Genomic DNA, 21,336 nt, shown 5'->3' with positions numbered 1-21,336 from the left:
TTGCCCACCGCTCCTGCTGATGGCAGCAGCAATAGGAGCTTTAAAGGCTATGACTTAAAATGATTACTCTGTATCTTATATTTGCAGAGATAGGAACTAGTGGCATCAAGGAGCAACAGCATAAGGTAATTTATGTATTATAGGTTATGACAAAAATGCCCTTGTACACTGTCTTAATTTTTTTTTTTGAAAATGCACACCACTTGGATAAATATGATAAACAATTATTATGTTAAGCAGCTATTAATTTTATATGCTTTTAAAAACAAAGGCTAATAAGATAATGAAATTTCATAGGTTTCAGAAGTACAGGCAATCCCCGCATAACATGGTACTTCTACAACATGGTTTCGCTCTAATACGACCGAAAAATTGTGACAATCCTTGCACAACACAGTACTTATATAGTAAGAGAATTGTGGCAAACCTCGAATAACACAGTACTTTTGAGCTTTTGTGCAGGGAAAACCTGCTATTATGTTGGATGTAAATTTTCAACATTTCCATTCTTTTTTTGTGAATCCCTGCTGATTTGCTAGTTGTTATGCAAAAAAAAAAAATTATTGGGAAATCCCCAAATTTCATTTTCATTTTTTGGGAAATATCCCATGTTAGATTCTGTGAACTTGTGCTTGTTTGAGACCATAAAAAATTGTAACTTCAAAGCATGCAGTTTGTGACTTTTAAGGTTTTTGTAAGGTTATTTTGGCTTTTATTTGATCGTTTATAGATTTTTCTGGGTATGTATTACTAAACTTTGTTCTTAAGAACCATATTGGAATAATTTATTTGTTCTGAATTATATACCAGCTCTAAATCATGCCTAAGGAAAGTAAAAAAGCACCACTCAAAAGAAACTTTATTTCTCTAGAATCAAAGATACAAATTTTGGATAGTCTTAAAAAAGGGGAAAAGGTATAATATGTTGCAAAAAGTTTAAATTTAAATGAAGCAACAATCCAGACCATACAGAAAAATTAACACAAAAGTAGAACCGCTGTTACTGCAGGATCTTCATTTCTGCAAATATGACAGCTCGTCCCCCAGCGCCAATAATTGAGACAATGGAAAAGCACTCAGTATTTGGATTTACAATAGCAGTAAAAAACAGATCCCATATTAGATGGCAATGTAATTAAACAAAAGGCAGTAAAAATTTATAACCATTTAAAAGAAAATGCAGAATCTTTTGGTGGAGAAATGGAGGATAGATGTGTGGAAATTTGCCTTTAATCAGTGGGTAGTTGGTTGGTGGAACAGACTTCTATCCCTTGTTGTGGAAGTTGATAGCCTAAATAAATTTAAGGCTCAGCTGGACAGGTATTTCGAACAAACGAAGGAGTGAAATGGGAGTGGTTTTTTTTTTTTTTTTTTTTTCTGGCTGATGCTGCATAAGCTTGCTTTCTTGCATCATATGCCTCTACTAATGCTAATGCTAATCTTCTGTTAACCTGGAGTTTGTTGCCAGAAAAGGTTGATTTGAGTGATTTAAAAACCGCTTCTCATTACATAACATAAGAATTCAAGGGGAAAGTGCATCGGCTGATATGAATCTGCCAAGAAGTATGCAAAGGAATTTCAAAAAATTATTGAAGAGCACAGATACACACCACATAAAGTTTACAATGCTGATGAGACAGATCTTTGGTGGAAAAAATGCCCAACAGAACATTTATTTAAAAAAAAAAGAGAAAACTGCACCAGGTTTACAGGCATCAAAAGATAGTGTTGTAATGTAACTTATATACAGTAATGCATCAGGAGATTACATGATAAAACCTATGCTAGTTTATAGATCCTCTAATCCTCGTGCAATGAAAGGCGTAAATAAAAACATGTTACCGGTGTATTGGAAAGCAAATAAAAAAGCTTGGGGAACTGCCAATTTATTTAAAGAATGGTTTCTAAACTGTTTTGTGTCAGCTGTGGAAAACATTTAAAGCAGAAAAATCTAGATTTTGAAAGTTTTATTACTATTGGATAATGCGGCAGGCCATCCAAAAGATTTAAGTCATCCAAACATTGAAGTAGTATTCCTACCACCTAATACAACTTCTATAATTCAGCCATTAGATCAAGGCATTATATCTACCTTTAAAACTCATTAAATCAGAAAATCGTCTTCAGAAAAAACTGATTCGAATCTATTGAAGTGATGGAGGCATGGAAACATTTTTCAATTGTAGACTGTATTAGAATCATAGCTTTATTGGTCAAAGAAGTAAAACCATCAATATTAAATGTGTGTTTGAAAAATGTATGGAAAGAGTCCTTTCATTCAGGAAATATGGTATCAGTGCCACAGTAGAACTTGCTAAGTTGGTAGGAGAGGAAGGTCTTGATGATATGACTACTGAAGATATTCAAGAATTACTAGTAGAAAAAGATGTTGGCGAAGCAGATTTGGTGGAAATGGCATCGGAGGTAAAAATCAATTCAGAGAATGATAGCACAGATGAAAATGCTGAAGTTCCAAACTTAGCTGAGCAATTAGAATCTTATTTTTGAATGCAGATCTGTCAATTGCAAGAAGCACTATGTTCAAGAGGGAGCTTCAAAAATGCTCAACTCCATACTATAAAATTTACAAAGATCTATCAAGCAAAAGCAATCAAACCCAGATTACTGATTTTTGCAGACAATACACAAAATCAAGATGCTGCAGAAGAAAGTTCAGAAGATGAAGAGGAAGATAATTAAATGAACGTACATTATCTGACATATATGTATCACAGTTGATAAGATGTTTGTTCCGTTATTACTACAACAGAGAATCAGTTATCCAGAATAATTAATGTCAGACCTCTTCTCGGATAATCGGGGGGGTATTAATAAAAAATAATAATAATAATAACTTATACATAAAAATTTGCACATTTACATATGTATGTATATTCAGATAGGTATTTTACTGCAAATTTCATGTGAAAAAAAATTAAAGAATTTTTTAAAAATAATGTTCCATCGTATTTTGTTTCATTTGTTGTGACTAATTTTTTTTCTGCTAAATCTCTCAAGTTCGTTAATAATATCAATTTGATTATATCACATTCTTCCTGGTTTTTTACCCATTTCAGTGCTGTTTCTTTTTGCTGATATTTTACCATTAAAAAACTGAGAAAAATAATAAAAATGCACAGTTTCGGGCCGATATTATTCTTACCGAATCTGGAACTAAACTAAATATAATATGAAATGAAATGAAAGGAACAAAATATGTCATGGAAAATTGGGTTCACAGAAACTGATGGCTAAACTATCACTCGCGCTTTCCGAGAAAACCCATTAGTCCTACCTAATCCAACTTTCACCAGATATACAAGATAAAAATCAGACAGAAATACTCTCATAGCATAAACATTTGTCTCAAATATTACCATTAATAAAAAAAGAAGAAAAAATCAGCCTTTCAAATTATTCTGGATAACTGACTTCTGAATAACCGATGTTCTACTGTATTTTTAATAAAAATTAAGTTTCTGATAGTTATGAAAAAAAAAAAAAAAAAAATGGTGTATTTTTGTAAGCTTTTGGAACACAGACCCCCTTTTGTACAGGTTCTTAGTAACATGTTTTCACACTACATGAGATTTTATAGGAACCTAACTACTTTATTATATGAGTTACCTGTATATATAAAATTTGATAAATAAAATTCTTACCATTATTATGAAGTTGGATATCTCGTTTTTCAGGAAACATTCTGCTTTTACTCTTTCTTTTTTCCATTTGAACTGGCAATGTTCTCAATTCCTTAGAAATATTCTTTTTCCAATCTCTGTCTCTAGGGCGGGAGGTATGTGAGTAGCGAACAGAATAAAACTTATCACTATTTCTCTCTGGATGTTCAAAATAATTATCTTTTGAATTTTTTGCAGAATTTTTAAGCCTTTCACAGTTTGCTTCTGCAGTTTGATTAACAGGTCTTACAACACTCAGAAGAGATCGGAAATGTGGACTGAAACTTCTGCTTCGGCTACGACTTCTACTGGTACTATGACTACTATCTGCACTACTCCACCTATCACTATCTGAATTTTCTTTAGAATTTAATATGTCACTCTGATTTTGACCACTGCAGCTGCTTCTACCACTGCTGCTACAACTGCTGCTACAACTACCACTACTACTTGAACAATTACTGATATCTTCATGATCACTGTGATTCTTCTGCCAAATATCCTGCATTGTAAGTAGAGGAACATGACTTCCAACTTCAAAGTTCACTTTCCTTTTCCTGTCTTGTTTCCTGCGTTTCAATTCCATTCGTAAATCCCATTCAACTAGAGATTTTGAATTTTTGTCATCTCTTGAAGATTTACCCAGTATCCTTAAAGAAGAATTTTTCTTTGCATTATTATCACTGGTGTTATGTTTTAATGCTTCTCCGTCCAATGTGTCAATCTTTTTTCTTCTTTCAGATGCATTAGTTCCTGAGTCATGTAGATTATTATTCAAAACTTCCTTGTTTCTTCCTGATTTACTAGACACAGAGATTTTTTTTTTATTGTACACAAGCGGAGACCTGTTTTCATTTTTTTTGCATGGACTTATGCTTATTTTTAAAGTTGAAGAATTATCTTCTTTTGTTGCTTCTTTTGCAGAAACGTTCAGATTTTCACACCTTACAGTATTTTGAGATTCTGAATTATTACCCAATTCTGTTTCATTTTTCAGCCAAGAATGTACATCAGTGTTTTGCAACTCAACAACCTCCCTTACTTTTCCTGAACTACTGTTTTCACACTTATCTTGTTCTGAATTTAACTGTATTTTCTGATAAACCTGATTTTTATAATCTGCACTACTTTTCACGTTTTCTTTTCTAACACAAGCTTCCAAATTTCTTGTTCCCTGCTTTTCATTTGATTGCAATCTATCCTGAAGTGTGAAATAAGAAGTCTTAGCATTCTCACTTGTTGCTGGAAATCTGTTTTCTTCAATTTCTTTACAAGTGTCAGTATTTGTATTCCTATTAAAATTATCTGTACGCTTTTCACTACCGGACTGATCATCTGATGAATCAAAACTTCCACTTGTGATGTCATCACTATTATCTCTATTGATATCATAATCACTATCTTCACTATCCGAGTCCGATTCAAATCGACTAAACCTTCCAGATCCTGTGAAAGAGAAAATAACATTCAGAACTGAATCTTTACATAAAAACTGACTAAAATACTAACCTCTTACATAAATTTTTACAGCAAAAAAAAAAAAAAAAAAAAAGATTTCTACAATTATTATCTTTGGAGTGAGGGAATTTTGCCACATATATTCTATCTGACTTCATAGAAATGGAGAAATGGGTACGAGAGTAAATGTGAACAGGCAAAGTTTTTACGGCTCCAGTAAATAGAGAAGTTTTTGCTTTTTTATTGACTTAAATTGGCATATTAATTTATTTTTTAGAGTTGCTTTATATTCCTAGTAACAATACTTTAGTTTAAATTGAATTTAGATAGAGATTTTGTAGGTTATTACTTAGTATCGGTAAGGGTATCAAATCCATGTGTGGACAGGTTTTGCAGCTCCTGCAAACGAAAGTTTTTAATTATACTTAGCCGCTTTATTGACTTAATTGTTAAATTAAATTATTTTCTATAAGTAGATTATAGACCTAGTCAAGCTCTGTGGTTTAATTTGAAATTAGATAGCGCGATTTGGAAAGTAAATAATACCTCGTGTCCTTAGATTAATCATTCGTAACTTGCCGCCATTGTTATACGATACGTGTGCCAGTGTAAGGTTTAACGGAAAACTAGATGGTGAGTATAGTAGTATCAATTAATCAGAAAATTTATTAATCTTATTAAATTTCATTGTCAATTGAATTGTACTTTTTTTAACTAAAAAAATATAGCGACTGAGTTATTACAAACGTAACATCATAAATTAATACATAAAAGTTGACAGGGGATAAGAAAGTCATATAATGTAACTCGGAGATAATATTCAATACCAAAATACATACATATAGTGTTATAACTGCATTGGGATATAGGTTTAGGGTTATATATTGTATTGGAATTTTATTGAACTTGAATAGAAATCATGACTCAGACCAGAGCAGCAAAGCAAAAGGCTCAAACTAATGGAAATACTGTGGCTCAGGGAAGAACTGAGGTGGACAGTTGTCCTCAGAATCACAGTCCATTGAAATGCACTGCTTGTTTAATGTTTGTGGAGCAATCAGGAAAGGGACATGATATTGCCAAGGGGAATGTCTTTGTGTGTGCGTGCGCGATGTAAGGAGTGCAAGGAAATCAGGCGCCAACTCGGCATTGTTATGGGCTTATATGAGCGCTTGAAGGACAGGGTGGATGCTCTTGAAGGATTTAAATTGAGGGCCCATCACGCTCTCAGCTGCCCACATCAATGCCAGAGCTTGCACTTCAACATCATGCAACACAGAGGCAGCCCCCAAGGCAGAATGCGCTGGTCCCAAAGGAACTAGTTGTTGTAGATGAATCTATTGTCAGGGAAAAACGGGGAACATATTGTGCAAAAAGGATAGATGGAACAGGACCAGGGTATGTCTGCCAGGGGCAAAGGTTGATGATGTTGTAGGGCAGATATCATCCTTTAAGGGCACAAAGGGTGATATTGTTGTACATGTTGGCATTAATGATATTAAGAGTAGGAGACCAGCAGAATTACTTAACAAGTACAAGAAAATGCTGAAAAAAAGCCGTGAGTTAGGGTTGAATTTGAAAGTGTCTGCAATTCTGCCCAGACATGATAGGAGGGAGTATATGATGAGAGCCTTGTCGATCGATTTGGCCCTGGAGAGATTTTGCAAGGCTAAAAGGGGTAGAATTTTTCTCAGCCTGGTCTGTGCTTGTTAACAGGAGAGACTGCTTCTACAGGGATGGGATACACTTAAATAGAAATGGAGCAAAAATATTTGCTGATGCTATCGAGGCAGAGTTAGGTGAGTTGGAAAACTGCTAGCTTGGAGGGGAAAAACAGACTAATAGATTAACAGAAGCTGCTGGCAGAGGTAAAAGTGATTCTTGCACTACTTCTATTGAAATGCAATACATGGGCTGTGTTAGGGTAACTAAGAGTAGAAACAGGTGTATGTATACTTGCATGTACACCAATGCTAGGAGTATAATTAATAAATTCGATGAGCTTGGAGTGATAGTCAAGACATCAAAGGCAAATATTGTTGGAATATCAGAGACATGGTGTCACACAGACATAAGCAGTGCAGAACTGGAATTTGGGGGAGTACAATATGTACAGAAAGGATAGACAGGACAGGAAGGGAGGAGGGGTTATGCTGTTAGTTAAGAAACACAAAATCTAAGGAAGTGCATCCAGTTGATGTGGGTGGACAATGCAACGTTGAGTCTGTTTGGTGTGACAAGCACTGGGAAAGGAAAAATGAGAGTAGGTGTGTGTTATAGGCCTAATTAATCTGATAAGTATAATGAGCAATTGTGTAGAGAAATAGAGTGGGCCAGTAAATTACAGTGTCTTATAATGGGGGATTTTAATTTCCCGGATATTGACTGGAATTTGTGGGTCGGTCACTCACACACTAGCAAGGCTTTTGTGGATTTAGTGGATGATTGTTTTCTACAGCATTATGTTCAGGAGGCAACTAGAGGGAGTAATACCCTTGATCTGATTATCAGTAATGATTCTTGATTCTTCATGCATCAAGAAAATAACCCCAGGGGCTCACATCTGGTGAGTATGGGCTTGCCAAACCCAGTGTCCTGAGCTGGATATCATCATTCTTCTCTTTCTTGGTGATTCCTTTCTACTTCTTTCTCTCTCTCTCTCTCTCTCTCTCTCTCTCTCTCTCTCTCTCAGGGTAACTCGGGAAATTTTTTTTTTTTTTTGCCTGGTGCAGCATAAGCCTCAGGCTTCCTTGTACCATGTGGCTAATAACAATAATAATAATAATAATAAAGAATCTGCAGATAAAGGAACCACTAGGTGGCAGTGATCACAATGTGCTGAAGTGGGATTTACTCAAAGAGGTAACTACCATCAAGGGTAAAGGGAAGGGTTTTTGCTTTCGTAAAGGTGACCACGGTGGTCTGAGACAGTATTTAAATTCTATTCGGTGGAACCAACTGATGATGTTACCAACAGCAAATTCAAAATGGGAAGCATTCAAAGAATTAATCTTGGCAGCTACTAGACTTTTCATACCAACAAAGAAATATTGTTCAAGATTTAGGCCTAAATGGATGTCAGATGAACTAATTAGACATATGGCAGAGACGAAAAATGCATGGGATACATATAAATTAACATTTGACACAGAAGCCTATGTAGATATAAGCTGGTCTGTAAATAAGTTACAAAGGAAGTTAGGCAGGCAAAGGCAGATTACGAGAAACCTTTGGCAAAGGATGCAAAGAAAAACAGCAAAGAGTTCTTTACTTATGTGAACTCTAGAATGAAGGGGATGTATCAGATTGGTCCACTTGATATTGATGGTTCAACTGTTGATGATCCTGCTCAGTTGGCTAACAAACTAAATGAGTATTTTGCATCTACATTCACACATGAGGAGTTATTCAGCGAGGGGAATGCCAGAGGTGTATTCAACTCTGGCAGTAAGCTAGAGAATCTTGTAATAACTGAGAGTAAAGTGGAGGAGAAATTGTTGAAGTTAAACATAAGGAAGGCACCTGGGGTGGACGGGATCTATCAAGTTATATTAAAGGAGACAGCAAAGGAAGTAGGCAAACCCTTAGCCATAATTATCAGAGCTTCCTTGGACTCAGGGGAAGTACCCATGGACTGGAGATGTGCAAATGTGACCCCAATTCACAAAGGAGGACCTGTTAGTTTAACTTCTGTTCCAGGGAAATTAATGGAAGCACTGCAGGATCATCTAGACAAGACTTCAGTTATAGCTTGGACATAGCATGGGTTTGTTAAGGGGAAGTCTTGTCTGACCAATTTGATTGGATACTATGATGTGGTCACAAAGCAACTGGATGCAGGGAATAACTTTGATATCATATATTTGGATCTTAGAAAGGCTTTTGATACTGTTGCACATGGAAGACTGCTGCACAAATCGGAGCAGTGTGGCATTGGAGGCAAATTGCTGCTATGGATAAAGGGATGGTTGAGTGGGAGAAGACAGGGGTTGGTAATCAATGTACACTGCTCTTCGTGGACTAATGTTATTAGTGGAGTTCCTCAGGGTTCAGTGTTGGGTCCATTGTTGTTTTCTGTATTTATAAATGATATTGATGATGGTATATCTGACATAATTTCCAAGTTTGCAGACGATAGAAAGGTTGGCAGGGTTGTTAATGACACTAATGACAGTACACTGTTGCAACAAGATCTAGAAAAGTTGAGCAGGTGGGCTGAGAGGTGGCAAATGAAGTTTAACATTGACAGATGTAAAGTACTACATATGGGAAGCAGTAACCCCAGAGTAATGTATCAATTCTGTAGTACTACTCTGACAGTTGTAGAGAATGAAAAGGATCTCGGGGTAATTGTGCAGGCAGATATGAAGTTTTCTGAGCAGTGCAGACAGTCTGCAAGAATAGCTCATGGTGTCTTGTCAATGATATATATATATATATATATATTTTTTTTTGTTAGTTGTTGGTGCATCGGCTCCTGTGGACATAATGCACCTCCCAACCTTTTTTGCATTTTCTACTGTGATCCAAGCCCGAGGCGGGATTCGTACCTGCAACCTTTGGGTTGCCAGGCAGGCACTTTACCCACCCGGCTAGCCTGATCGGCATCAATGATATACAGGAATTTTTCTAGCAGGGATAGGTAAGGAAGTGATTATCACCTTGTATAAGAAAATGGTCAGGCCACACTTTGAGTACTGTATACAGGTCTGGAGGCCTCATTTTAAGAAGGATGTAGAGCTGTTGGAACGAGTACAGAGAAGGGCAACAAGATTAGTGAATGGAACAAAGGGTTGCCTTACGAAGAAAGGCTTAAGTTTTGCAAATTACAGTGTCTGGAAACTAGGCACCTGCGAGGTGATCTGATTGAAGTGTATAAAGCCTTGAATGGTTTGAGCAAGCTCAATGCTGATGGGATTCTTCCTCTTGCTCAGAATAATCACCTGAGAGGACATAAATTAAAATTAAGGAAAGACAGTTGTAGAATAGATAGTTGTAGAATAGAATAGATGTGCAGAAGTTTGCCGTTAGCCAGCTGGCGGTTGATTGGTGGAACAGACTTCCATCTTTTGTTGTGGAAGTTGATAGCCTAAATGAATTTAAGGCTGAGTTGGACAGGTATTTGGAACGGATGGAGGGGTGAAATCGGAGCTTTTTTTTTGGCCGATGCTGCATAAGCTTGCTTTCTTGCATCGTGTGCCTCTACTAATGCTAATGAGCCAAAATATCACCCGTGGATCGACAATGACAGAATCCATACTGATGATTGTTGATCTGATGGAAGGTTTCTAAGTAGTTTAAGAGTTGGCGGTTAATTGATTTCTCCATTACTTTAGAAAGAGTAGAAGTAATTGCAATGGGACAATAATTGGATGGAAGGGATTCTGTCATCCTTTTTAGGAACTGGCTGGGTATGAGCAAATTTCCAAGCAGAAGGAAAAACAAATTTGGAATAAGAAAGTGAAAAAAGGTGACAAAGAACAGGAGTAAATTCAGGAGCGCAGGTTTTGACAAGTGGAGAAAACAAGTGTAGAAATACCACCAGGACCTGGAGCTTTCTTAGCATCAAGATACGTCAAAATTCTTCTGAGATCCTTTTGACGGAAAACCATAGGAAGCATTGAATGGAGCGTGCTGGGAATGGTGGGAGGTGTTTTACCAAGATCATTAATACATGAGTTGGAAGAAAAATGGGATGCTAGAAGGTCAGCTTTATCCTTGGCTGAAGTGACAACAGAACCACCTGGTTTTGAGAGAGGTAAGAGTAGAGATATGCAAAAGTTGCGGCCAATAGCTTTGGCAAGAGGCTAGAATGCTTGGCTAGAATCAACCGATATAACTGAGATTCTGTCAGAAAAAGTACATGGGGTTTGGCAGACTGTAAGTGGAAATGGACATCATTGAACTGAAACCACATATATTTGTGACATGAAGATAAGTTTGCTCTATTAGTTTGGCAATTCATGGTGTATTCAATAGTAAGAAAAAGTGTGGAGGTTCAACACTACTTGGACTCCCTCCAGTCACTATCTGTCAGAGTAGAGGCAGCAATATTATACACTAGCTGATCCGGAAGCTTATATATATATATTTAAGATTGTAAACAGCATATTTTTAAATCTCCAGTTAATCTCTTTGCATTATGGGGAAACTGGCATTTCCAATTGGAAAGCCCTACCTTTTTCTGTGACTCAGTAACCAGTGTTAATCCTTGGACACATGCACTACTCCTTAGAGTAGTCCATGTGACCAAGAGACTGGAAGAAATTCCAGAATGTGATCCTATGAATAAAGGTAATAACTGTGATGTAATAGTGAAGCAGTTCTCTTAATTCTTTCTGTACATCTATTCTACATTATTATCATATCATATCAATGTAACAACTTTTCTTGGTTTTAAGGAAGGATGGAGGCTGGCAACATGTGGCTGGGAAACATACTTCAGACCAATGAGACTCATCTCCAGTTAAATGGCCTATAATTGTCAGGTGAGGAAATCATCACCTCAAGGTGTTAAAGTGACTCTCCATTGTCCACATATTAATGTATGGTGTGGATTTACAGTGAATTGTGTAACTGGACCATTTTGCTTTGAGGGGGCATGAGCACATGTTCTAGAGATATGTAGCATGACAGCTGAGTGTTACTGGATCTATATTATCATGATCATGCAATTTCTCTCCTGAGACAGGCTGCTTTGGAAAAAACTGCATTTATTTAGGATGGGACTTTTACACACTGGATGGTCAGTAACTCAGCTGCATTGTATTAACACATTTAATAATGATCACATTGTTTCTCATTCACTTTTTCCATCCTTTTTGCTACCTCGAACCATGCGATTTTTGACTATTGAGATATCTCAAGGGCAGGAGTATCGAGGACATATTCATTCTCTGGCTGATCTGAAGGAGAGCACAAAAAGGCATGCTGCCAATGTTCCTCATGATATGCTTTTGGCAACAGTTGACCAGGCCATGCTGTACTTCCAGCATATATCTTACAATGATATATTATGACTATATTTCTAGCTGTTCATTGTACAGTAGACACAAATGGTCACTGAATATATATTGATAATTTCAATATTTGTAAAAGAATAAGAGAAGGTTACCTCAGTAACCTTCTCTTATAACATTCTTGATGCTGTATGATACTCTCCAGAAATTAAAACGAATATAACATTACAGTAAAAAATTAAATTGAAAATAATTAAAAAATTGAAAATATTACATTACAGTAAAAAATAAATTGAAAACAATTTAAAAAACCAATTGAAAGGAATTAAAAAATTATTAGACAAGTGACACAATTTGAGATAAAAAAACTACGATACATCATTGATAAGTTATTCTCATATTCGTATATAACGAAGTAATATCCACAATTATTCTCATTTTGGATATTACTTCGTTATATATGAATTTAAACGTTGAATACACATTAGATATTCTTTGGGACATGTTAAATAATAACCCTATACTGATTAATTATACGAAGCTTCCTATTAAAGAAATTTTACCTTAATTAAACTCTTAGTTGAAGCTAACTACATCACCTTTCGAGACAAAGTATACAAACAAATTTCTGGTTTGCCAATGGGATGGAGCCTGACCGGCTTAATATTGGTATCTATCTCTCAATAATTTAGTGTATATGTTTGACGACTTTTCTACCTTGTATCACACATTATGGGAGGTATTTTGATGATGTTCTTGTTATTACCGATAGCTGCACTATCCAAGATATTTTTCATTCGTTTAATAATATTCATCCTAAACTCAATTTTACATTGGAAAGGGAAAATATGGATACTAAATTGTTAAATTTCACGCTTACATGGGACTTGAACAAAATTCAATTTAACATCTATTGTAAACCAACAAACACCAGTATGCTTCTGCATTATAACAGCTATCACCTGTTCACCCACAAAAGGTCTATTATTTTTAATCAATTTCTTAATGCCTATAAATATTCAACGATGGAATCTGCTTTAGACTCAAAAATACAGATATTAACCAGCAGATTATTAAACAGGAATTATCCCCTTGCTACAATAGGATAGGATACAAAAAACTACAACAACCAACAATCGTAACATCAAAAAATACTTTATTTCTGTACCATATGTTGAACAGTGGCACAAACAGCTTAACAGATTCTTTAAACATACCGAATTTAAAATTGTGGCCAGATCAATACAGAAATTACACACTATACTGAACAATCGCTCAGTCCTTTCCTTGTTCGCAATGCAAATAAATGACCTGGTATACAACATTTCTTGAAGTGATTGCGACTCGTCTTATCAAGGATCTACACGGTTCCCACTGAAATTTCATGTTAAACAGTATGCAGCCTAACTTCGTGCTTCTCATTCAGCAGTGTCAGAATTAGCCTTTCATGCCATTAATGAAAAACATACTTTTTTATTTAACATGGCCAAAATACTTAGCATCCAATGTAATTATATGAGACTATTAATTGCAGAAACCGTCAAAATTAAATTAAATGAGAATTCTATTAATGTTTACTGTCCATATCTAATCTCTGATTCATGGTCTTTTATGCGCATGTGTGAAGACAAATAAACCCAATTTAAGATTCATGCTCACACATATTCTGTAATTTTCATTCCTGTGATCACAACATGCGGTCGAAAAGCATTGTTAGCGTCAGGAAGGAAAATTGTCTTGCAAAATTTATGTTAAATTTCTTTTAGTTAATTTTTTATTTAATTTATAATTGCGTTCAATAGGTTTTTTAATTGTGTTCAACTGGTTCTGTTTTTTTTAATTGTTTTATTTATTTTTTACTGTAATGTAATATTTTTGATTTTTTTATTGTTTTCAATTTAATTTTTTACTGTAATGTTATATTCATTTTAATTTCTGGAGAGTATCATATGGAAGTGTTCTATATATCATATTGAGGTAAACTTCTCTTATTTGTTTACAAATATTGAGATCAACATAGAACGTATTGAGCGTCACAGCTCTGGTTTATACTATTCATAATCTCAATCTTTGTACATAGCAATTTACATAAACAGTATTCTATCAGTTACATAACACCAACTGTCCTTTGATTACAGCTTTTGGAATTTTTTTTTTTTCCTTACTTTCCATTTCCAGATGCATTGGACAGTTTCCATTCTAAATTTCATCTTTCTACCATTAATGGTTTCCCACCTTCAACCAGCTGAAGTGATACACTTTAATCGTAAGTACTCTGTATAATATTTTTATACATGTCTATTTAAAAGTTTTATATGCATGTACAGTTATGTCATAATGCCGTCATCATTCTGTGTTCCACAATTCAAAACACCAGTACATCAGTCCCACAATTGCTACTATATACTTTTAAACTATGCAAATTTAACTATGTAAAGAAATGAATTTGTACAGAAAGCATATTATGAACTGTTGAACAGCCCATTCAGTCGCCAAAAATCACATTCAATCCCTTCGGCCATTTACCAAATTTCCAAATATTGGCAGCCACTGGCCTTATAATCATGTGCTCCTGGAAAACTAAATGTGATACAGTATATTACATTTAGTTTTTGCTATGAATTCAGGATATATTCTAATATGCTATTAATCCAGGAAATCAGAAATTTGCTATCAATCCAGGAAATCAATTCAATATATTCTAAAAAAGACCAAAAAAATAATTAAAATAAATATATATAAATAATACAAACATTAAAAAATATGCACATAAAGAGGAGTGCCACAGTATTGACAAATATTTTAATCTTATCAGAATTTCAGTTATCTTCTTTTGTCAACTGACAAAAGAAGAGCCTGTCTTTTTCTTCCTTCATCATCCATCTGGCTGGCATTTTAAAAATACCTGATATTACTCTTTATTGCAGCACTGAATATATAAAGAAAAAACAATGTTTGGCTTTTAACTCAGGATTTAAATATTAAATGGCCCATGATAGAGTATCCTGAAAAGTGGAAACATATCTCAGCACACATACATTTTATTTCACTTGAGGAACTTTGTTGTGTATTCTTTGAAGGATGGCTCACCATTCACAATCCTTCCACAAGTGAGTTTGCCAAATGTGGGTGAGACCTGGGTAGTGAATTTCTGACAGTAGTAGATTCCGTGGAGCAAGTTTTTTTATGGAATTTCAGAATTTTGTAAAAACGAAAACTTTATACATAAATGCTTCAAAGTATTAATATGTTCTTATTTTGACTTTATTGTTGAACACGAAAATGAAATTGTAAAAAATCAAATCAGAATTAAAAATAAGGCTGGCAGCCTCATTTTAGAAAGACTGTAGATCTATTGGAAGTAGATCTCTTACCAAGAAAAACTTGAGTTCTGCAAGTTTTAGAATCTGGAAATTAAGGCACCTGCAAGGAAACCTGCCTGAAGTGTTTAAGTGTAATGTGTTAAATGCATTGAGTAAATAAACTAAATGCTGATGGCATCTTTACTTTTTCATGGATGACACACACAAGGGGACATAAATTTAAATATGAAAAGGATGGTTGCAGAATGTCTCCTACTAATGAATCTCCAACTTTCTGCTTTTCTTATGGTACTTTCTCTCTCTCTTTCTCAATCTCTCTCTCTCCCTCCCTCCCTCTCCCACCCCCTTCAATTGTTTCCTGCCACTGTTCTCAGTATACTTTTTTTACTCCTACCAATGAGTCTTCAGCTTGCTGCTATTCTTATGTTACTCTCCATGTGTCTTCTTAAGACGTGTCCCAACCAGTTCTATTTTTCTTTTTCTTTTTTTTATGAAGTGTGAGGCATACTGTTGTCCTGCTCTTTATCTTATTTCTATGTTTGTTTATTTTTTCTGTCCAAGAGACTACTATTATTTTTCTTATTCTATTCTCACACCTGTCTGATCTGTCTTCTCTTGTTTTGCTCATCGGCCATGTTTCTGCCACATATGTAAGCGTTGTTCTAAATATAGTATTATTAAACATTTTCATACATTTATATTGCACAATTTCATACATTTATATTAAACATTTTCCAGATAATATTTTGGTTTGTTTTCCATATTTTGTTCAATCTACTAAAAATTCCACATGTATTCCTTTTATTCCACTTATTTTTGAATCTATTATACATACTTCATGTACTTTACTGACAAAAAATATATATATAAAACTTATCAAGTCCATCCTCTCCATTCTACGTTTTCAATCCATGAAAAATTCTACAACAACAATACACAATAAAATATGAAGTGCACTTATAATTATAACTTTGTAAAGAAAAATAAAACTATTTTGAGATACTCTCTGCTCTGGGTCATAATTATGATGAAATAAGTAAAAGAAAGGAATGAAGGATGTATGGGGTACAGTTACGTTATTCTGTATGGCTTATGCTACATAAGCTTAACTTCCTTGAACCATTCTGCCAACACCAAATTGAGACACAGGCAGTGTCCAAATAAATACAATATACACTTGATAATTCAAAGGGAAAGAGAGATAACAAAAAAAAAAAAAAAAAAACCCCAATGGGTTATTGAAAATTTGACATAAAATTTTACTGCTTTTCTATTTAAAATAAGTTACTGTACAAACAAAACTGCAAAAATATAGTAGGACTTGTTTAAAGATAAAAAAGCACTCAAAACCTAAGTTCGTATTATTATGCTTATTTCAAATTAAAAATATAATGGGGATCAAATGTTTCATGGTATTTTCTTACCACTTCAGTGACAGCTGTCTTTGCAATATCACTGTCACAAGAACTTGTTGTTCTGACCGAAGTGAATTCATTGTCAAAATAATTAACACAAACTCCTCTGACCTAATGGTTGAGCTGGAGTATAAACAAGAACATTTTGTCAATTTGTGAATTTATTGTAACAAATGTGCTACTGATATGCCTTTCCCCGCAACTTTCACTTCAAACAGAAACATCATGCTGAATTAGTTTTATTTTTACAGGACCAAATCACAAAAATGTAAAGTTGGGAAGAGCAATAAATGCAGTGCAAGTTAACAAGAATTTTAAAGCATTATTCCTATGGAGGTTTTGACAGAAATTTTTGAAATTTGAGATAGAGGAATTACCGTATTTCCCCATGTATAAGACGCACCTTTTTTCGAAAAATTTGGGGTCTAAAAACTGGGTGCGTCTTATACAGTGGTTGTAGATTTTTTTAACTTGCATTTCCTGCTTTTTCGCGCTTGTTGTCTTTGTGCTCAATGTTTCGCACTTATTACCGGTATATTAGGTTAGGTTTTGCCACCTTCTGCCCAGAAATGGCTCAGAAAAGGTTTTCGTACAGTGCTGATTTTAAGTTAAAAGTGATCCAGTTTGCAAAAGTGAATGGAAATCGTGCTGCTGAACGTAAGTTTGGTCCTCCTCCAACTGAAAAAACAATCCGAGACTGGTTACGGGAAGAAGAAACCCTACTGAAAACGCCACGCCAGAAGAAGGCCATTAGAGGCAAGTCAGCAAAATGGCCTGATTTAGAGAGGGAATTGAAGATATGGATTGAGGAGCAAAGGGCAATTGGAATTCCTGTGTCCACAAAAATGGTTCAGCATGAGGCAAGAAGAACTGCTGATGAAAAAGAAGTTACTGATTTCAAAGGAGGACACAATTGGTGCTTCAGGTTTATGAAACGGAATGGACTAAGCATGCGTACACGCACCAGACTTGCCCTAAAGATGCCTGAAAGCTATGAGCAGAAGGTCCTTGAATTTCATTGTTTTGTCATTCAATGTCTGAAGAGACATCAGTTTGAGTTGGGACAGATTGCAAATATGGACGAAGTTCCCCTTCAATTTGATGTCCCAAGTAACAGAACTGTTGATAAGAAGGGGGTGAAAACTGTAACTGTGAAGACAAGTGGACATGAAAAGAGCCATTATACAGTTGTTCTAGCTTGTTGTGCTGACGGAACCAAGCTGCCTCCTATGCTGATTTTCAAACGCAAAACAATGCCAAAAGGACATTCCTTGAGGAGTGATTGTCCACGTTCATGACAAGGGTTGGATGGATCGGGATGGGATGAAGATCTGGTTTGAGAAAGTTTGGAGCAGGAGACCAGGTGGGCTCTTACGCAAACCTGCCCTATTGGTGCTTGATCAGTTCAGGGCACACATAACAAAAAATACAAAGAAGATTGCTTCAGAGCAAAAAACAAAACTTGCCATCATACCTTGACATCCCAGCTCCAACCACTTGATTTCAGCATTAACAAACCCTTCAAAGCTGACATGAGAGACGAATGGAACCAATGGATGAAGTCTTCTGGGGACAATCTGACACCAGCAGGAAGAGTGAAGAAACCAACTAAAGGAGAAGTTTGTACCTGGGTGAAAAGATCCTGGAAGAATATCAAGATTGAGATCGTTGTCAAGTTATTTAAGAAGTGTGGCATTTCAAATGCCATAGAAAAAAGCCTGGATTACAGCTAGAATATTTGAGAATTGGTTTTTTAATTGCTTTTGTTTAAAAACAAAAAGATATTGTCTGAAGAACAACATAGCATTCAAAATCTTGCTCATTTTTGACAATGCACTCAGTCATCCTGCACCCAAATGTTACCTTTCTTCCAGCAAATACAAGTTCGTTAATTCAGCCAATGGACCAAGGTGTTATAGCTTGCTTTAAACTTTATTACCCAAGATCTTTTTTACAATTGGTAGAAGCTACTGATGGAACAGGCAGTCTTTCAATTCGAAATTACTGGCAGAATTATAACATTCTTGATGCTGTAAAAAATATTGAATTTGCATGAGGTGAAGTTAAAAACTCAACAATGAACACAGTGTGGAAAAAGCTGTGGCCACAAAGCTACACCAAAGAAGCCATGGTCGAAATGCCAGAGGTAGTTGAGATTGTGAGAATTGGCAAAATGATTAGCGGAGAAGGATTTGAAGAACTGGAACCAGCAGATATCACAACAGAAATAACATTTTTTCGCAATGTGAAGAAGAAGATAACAAAAATGATAAAAACGAAGAAGATGCATACAAAAATTTGACCGCAAAGAGACTAGCTGAGTTTTTAAGACTTGCAAATCAGCTTAATCAAGAAGCTCTGAATATGGATCCTAATTTGGAGGGGAGTTTTAAATTTTCACAGAACTTTATCATTAGCTTTAGTTCCTATAAATTTCTTCCATCATGAAGAAATTTATAGAGAAAAAGAACAAGCTTCTAAGCAAACTTTAACTAATTATTTTCAGAAAGTGTCGGATACTGTTGAAAGTTTACCACAGGAAAACAGTGATGAAGAAGCAACCAATTTAAATTAAAAATCTAGAGGTAAGCATCAGCAAGATTAATTTTATGGACATGTTTCTAATTTTTTTCTATTTTTTTTACTGAATGAAGACTTTTATTTATTTATTTTTTTTCAATTTAAATTTTTTTTTGCACTTTTTTTGTATACAGGTACGGAATTCTCATTATGTCATATAAACCATGTTTCATATTGCATGGATTTGGACTGCGCTGTGTTTTCCCAGAACGTAATTCCTGTGCAAATTGGGGATGACTGTATTTGCAAAGATTAAAGTAAACTTTAAAGTAAAATTGATGCTATTTTATTTTAAACAATATTAAGTTACAAATGTTTATATGTATGAACTCTTAATTGTAATATCTTAATATTAATCTTAAATTCAAATTTTTAAAATCTGCTGAGAACTTCAGCATAAACTTTCAATAAAGTTTAACCACAACTGAATACAGCATGGTTTAAATTGATGCCATGGCTCTTATTTGAAAACATTCTACACTATCCATGTCTTCTATATAAAATTAAGGCTATGGAAAGAGAACTCCATCTTGAAAGTTGGAACATTTTTCAAAATACTGGCATCTATGAAATAAATGATTAAATGGAAAAAAAAAAAAAAACTGATAATAATTAATTAAATAAAATAATATTTATAAATACTCTGTTACCTTCAACAAAGCCTTCCCTGAAGTATGTTACAGGAAGTAAAAGCAATTAAGGAAATCCTCCTTTCCTTTGTCAGTTGTATTTAACATATAGTATCTTAATTATTTTAGTTTTTTACCACCAACTCATATCCTAATTAAATAAAACAAAACAAGCTAAGGCATCAAAATTTATTTTAAATTAAAATTATTGCTATTATATCAGTGTAGCATATGAACAGTTTGAAGTAAACCCAGTATGTATACATTGGTGTTCAAAGAAAGTGCATCACTTAGGAATTTCACATTTCTAACCCTTTTTTTGCAATGACATGTTACATTAATGACTAACATCACAAATAAAATAAAATTAAAAAAAAAAAAAAAAAAATTTATCAATAGTTAAGGCAGAGCTCAGTAATATTTTACAGGTGCTCTCAAAATTTTTCTAGCAGCATTTTTTAGTAGAATTTGTTTCAGCCTGGTCTGTGCTTGCTGACAAGAGAGACTGCTTCTACAGGGATGGGGTACACTTAAATAGAAAAGGTGCAATAATATTTGCTGATGCTATTGAGGCAGTGTTAGGTGGGTAGGAAAAGTGCTAGCTTGGGGGGAGATACACAGACTAAAAGGTTAATGGTGGCCACAGGCAGAGGCAAAAGTGATTCTTGCACTGCTTCTATTGGAATGAGCAGCAGAATGGAAAGCATATGTACTTACTGAAGAGAAATGTACCAACTATGTGGTACTACACTCAGGGAAGTGGAAAGTGAAAAAGACATGGGGTAATTGTGCAGTCAAATATGAAGTTTGCTGAGCAGCTCAGATGGGCTGCCAGGGCAGGTCACGGAGTCTTGTCAATGATATATAGGAATTTTGCTAGCAGGGACAGGGAGGTGATTATCCCGTTGTACAAGGCAATGGTCAGGCCACACTTAGAGTACTGTGTAGAGGTCTGGAGGTCTCATTTTAGGAAGGATGTAGAGTTGCTAGAACAAGTACAAAGAAGAATAACAAGATTGGTGAGGGGAACAAAGGGGTGCTTTTATCAAGAAAGGCTTAAGTCTGCAAATTGCAGCACCTGGAGAGTAGGCACCTGCGAGGTGATCTGATTGAGGTGTATAAGGCCTTCAATTGGTTGGGCAAGCTGAATGCTGATGGGATTATTCCTCTTGCTCAGATTAAGAACCTGAGGGGGCATCAACAGTTGTAGAATAGATGTGCAGAGGTTTGCCTTTAGCCAATGGGTAGTTGATTGGTGGAACAGACTTCTATTTTTTGTTGTGGAAGTTGAT

At 35.1% G+C, this 21,336-nt stretch overlaps 1 protein-coding gene across 1 annotated transcript in view; it reads right to left on the bottom strand.

Moving 5' to 3' along the window:
- Positions 1-21,336, bottom strand: part of LOC150083731 (uncharacterized) — a 179,705-nt gene that overhangs the window by 56,539 nt on the left and 101,830 nt on the right. Inside the window, exon 6 of the mRNA XM_090377448.1 lies at positions 3,663-5,126. Within this exon, the coding sequence (XP_090233574.1) occupies positions 3,663-5,126 (1,464 nt within the window). The remainder of the gene's footprint in view (positions 1-3,662; positions 5,127-21,336) is intronic.

This window comes from Mastigoproctus giganteus, chromosome 7 (assembly GCF_048544385.1).
Source record: "Mastigoproctus giganteus isolate SK-2022 chromosome 7, ASM4854438v1, whole genome shotgun sequence".
NCBI classification, from domain to species: domain Eukaryota; kingdom Metazoa; phylum Arthropoda; class Arachnida; order Uropygi; family Thelyphonidae; genus Mastigoproctus; species Mastigoproctus giganteus.
The sequence above is the reverse complement of the archived record's forward strand: the minus strand, read 5'-3'. Positions and strand labels throughout refer to the sequence as shown.